This window comes from Penaeus vannamei, chromosome 43 (assembly GCF_042767895.1).
Source record: "Penaeus vannamei isolate JL-2024 chromosome 43, ASM4276789v1, whole genome shotgun sequence".
In the NCBI taxonomy this organism is placed as follows: domain Eukaryota; kingdom Metazoa; phylum Arthropoda; class Malacostraca; order Decapoda; family Penaeidae; genus Penaeus; species Penaeus vannamei.
The window spans coordinates 9,222,979-9,225,478 of NC_091591.1; the positions used below are offsets into that span (position 1 = coordinate 9,222,979).

At 37.8% G+C, this 2,500-nt stretch overlaps 1 protein-coding gene across 1 annotated transcript in view; it reads left to right on the forward strand.

Moving 5' to 3' along the window:
- LOC113817386 (uncharacterized) overlaps positions 1 to 2,500 on the forward strand; it is a 50,054-nt gene that overhangs the window by 33,554 nt on the left and 14,000 nt on the right. The window contains exons 11-12 of the mRNA XM_070119123.1: positions 770 to 931; positions 1,980 to 2,080. Coding sequence (XP_069975224.1) covers positions 770 to 931; positions 1,980 to 2,080 — 263 coding nt within the window. The remainder of the gene's footprint in view (positions 1 to 769; positions 932 to 1,979; positions 2,081 to 2,500) is intronic.

Sequence of the window (2,500 nt, forward strand, 5' to 3'; positions counted from 1 at the left end):
CTCCCTTCCCCTCCCCTCCTCCCCTGCCACCCACCTCCCCTTGTGTGCGTTTTTTCGTGTGTTCATTGCACGCTCGCTAGTCCACTCCGCCAAGCTCTCTAATATACACTAAAGACTTTTAAGAATGGCTGAATACTGTTATTTCTTTTATTTTCTTTTGTGCTATTATACACTTCTAGAGATCCGGAATCGGGTTAGTATCTAAATGTTAAAAAAAAAAAAAAAATACGCATGTATATTGATATAGGTTTATGTTCAGTCGAATACTGTAGATCTCAATATTCCTTTGGTCGAAAATGGGATTGAACTACAACAGTAATCGCTATATCAGTATACACTATACATTATTTATGAATATGTTATAGTTATAGTTTGTATATATGATACTCGCTACGAGGATGTGACAATACAATATATATAATTCATTTTCCATTAATATACAGTGTAGACTATTAAAAGATATACCCTATAATATGTGAACTATTCGCTTCTCATGAATATGTACTGTAAGTTATTTGTTATTCATGAACATACACTATAAATTATTCACTATTCATGAATATGCTTTACATTATTCACTATTCAGGAATATACACTATACATTATTCACTATTTATGAAGGTATACTATTTATCATTCACTATGAATTTACACTATATTTTATTCACAATGAGTATGTGCTATACATTATTCACTATTTATGAAAATGCATTATACATCATAAACTATTCACGAATGCATAATATACAGTTTTTTTCGTCTTTTACAGATACGACTGGAAATTTATAGACAAACCCCAGACAGCGCAGGAGATTTTAACCTCTCGGGCAGGTGTCAGTAAGGACTATGTGAATCTGCTGATGGAACTGTGTCATCTGGCAGGAATAAGAGTTAAAAAGATTCACGGATTTGCGAAAGGACACGATTTCAGGTAAATGAAAGGAAGGAGGAAGGAGTAAAGGAGGGAAGAAGGAAGGAAACAGGAGAGAATAACCGATGATGATGGTTAGAGGACGATGAATGTAGGAAAAGGAGAGGGGGAAGGAGACGGATAGAAAGAAAGAATAAACAGGGGGATGGACAGATAGACAGGCTGACAGATAGACTGAAAGAGACAGACACAGAGAAAGAGAGAAACAGAAATAAAACTACTTAAAGCAAAACTAGGAATTAAAAAGACGGTTAACCTATACACAACATTAGTGTATTATTAACTCCCTTTTGGGTGACCAGTCTGAATAGGCAGGATATAAGTTTCAGGAAATAATTTTGATTATCTGATTCTCATTAAGTTACGTTAGCTTTAAACTAATGAAAAAATATCTTATTCGTATCATTATCGCTTGTTTTTGTTGTCAGTTCTACAAATAATATCTTTATCATCATATTGCCGCTGTTATCATCATTATTTTCATTACTTTTATCGTCATTGTTATTTCTACTTTCGCCATCATTATCATCATCAAATAATATCACTGGAAGTACGGTACTTGGACACACTATTCCCTACTTCAACTTAAATCCGCTATTCTTGACTTCTACTTATATAAACTATCCTTGAATTCCACTTATATAAACTATTCTTGACTTCCACTTAAATCCACCACTCTAGACTTCCACATAAACCCACCATTCCCGACTTCCACTTAAATCCACCATTCCCGACTTCCACTTAAATCCACTAATCTTCCCGACTTCCACTTAAATCCACCATTCCCGACTTCCACTTAAATCCACCATTCCCGACTTCCACTTAAATCCACCATTCCCGACTTCCACTTACATCCACCATTCCCGACTTCCACTTAAATCCACCATTCCCGACTTCCACTTAAATCCACCATTCCCGACTTCCACTTAAACCCACCATTCCCGACTTCCACTTAAACCCACTATTCCCGACTTCCACTTAAACCCACCATTCCCGACTTCCACTTGAATCCACTAATCTTCCCGACTTCCACTTAAATCCACCACAGAATTGGGCGTCTTTTTGACCCTGAGACGGACCCTCTGCACTTCTGGATTGCTGTGTTCCTGTATGGCTCCTGGCGGCTCCTGGACCCTACTTTCGGCGCTGGTAAGTGGATGGTGGACTCTTAGGAAGTGAAAAAAGTGAATATATACTCTATACATGACACGTACACGCACGCACACACACATACATGCACACATACGCACATACGCGCACACACACACACACACACACACACACACACACACACACACACACACACACACACACACACACACACACACACACACACACACACACACACACACACACACACAAAACATGCAACCTCATATATAATATAAAACAAATATATTTAGGATATTTTGGATCTGGATACTAATGGGGTATCCGGGAAGAGTGGGTTGAGTTCAGTGCGATGTTTCTATGTTGTTCATGGTAGTACTTGTTCCAATGTACAATGAGGGTCGAGGTGTGAATTGTTAGGTTTATGGTCATTTTGTGCTTAAAGTGTTGTATGAAATG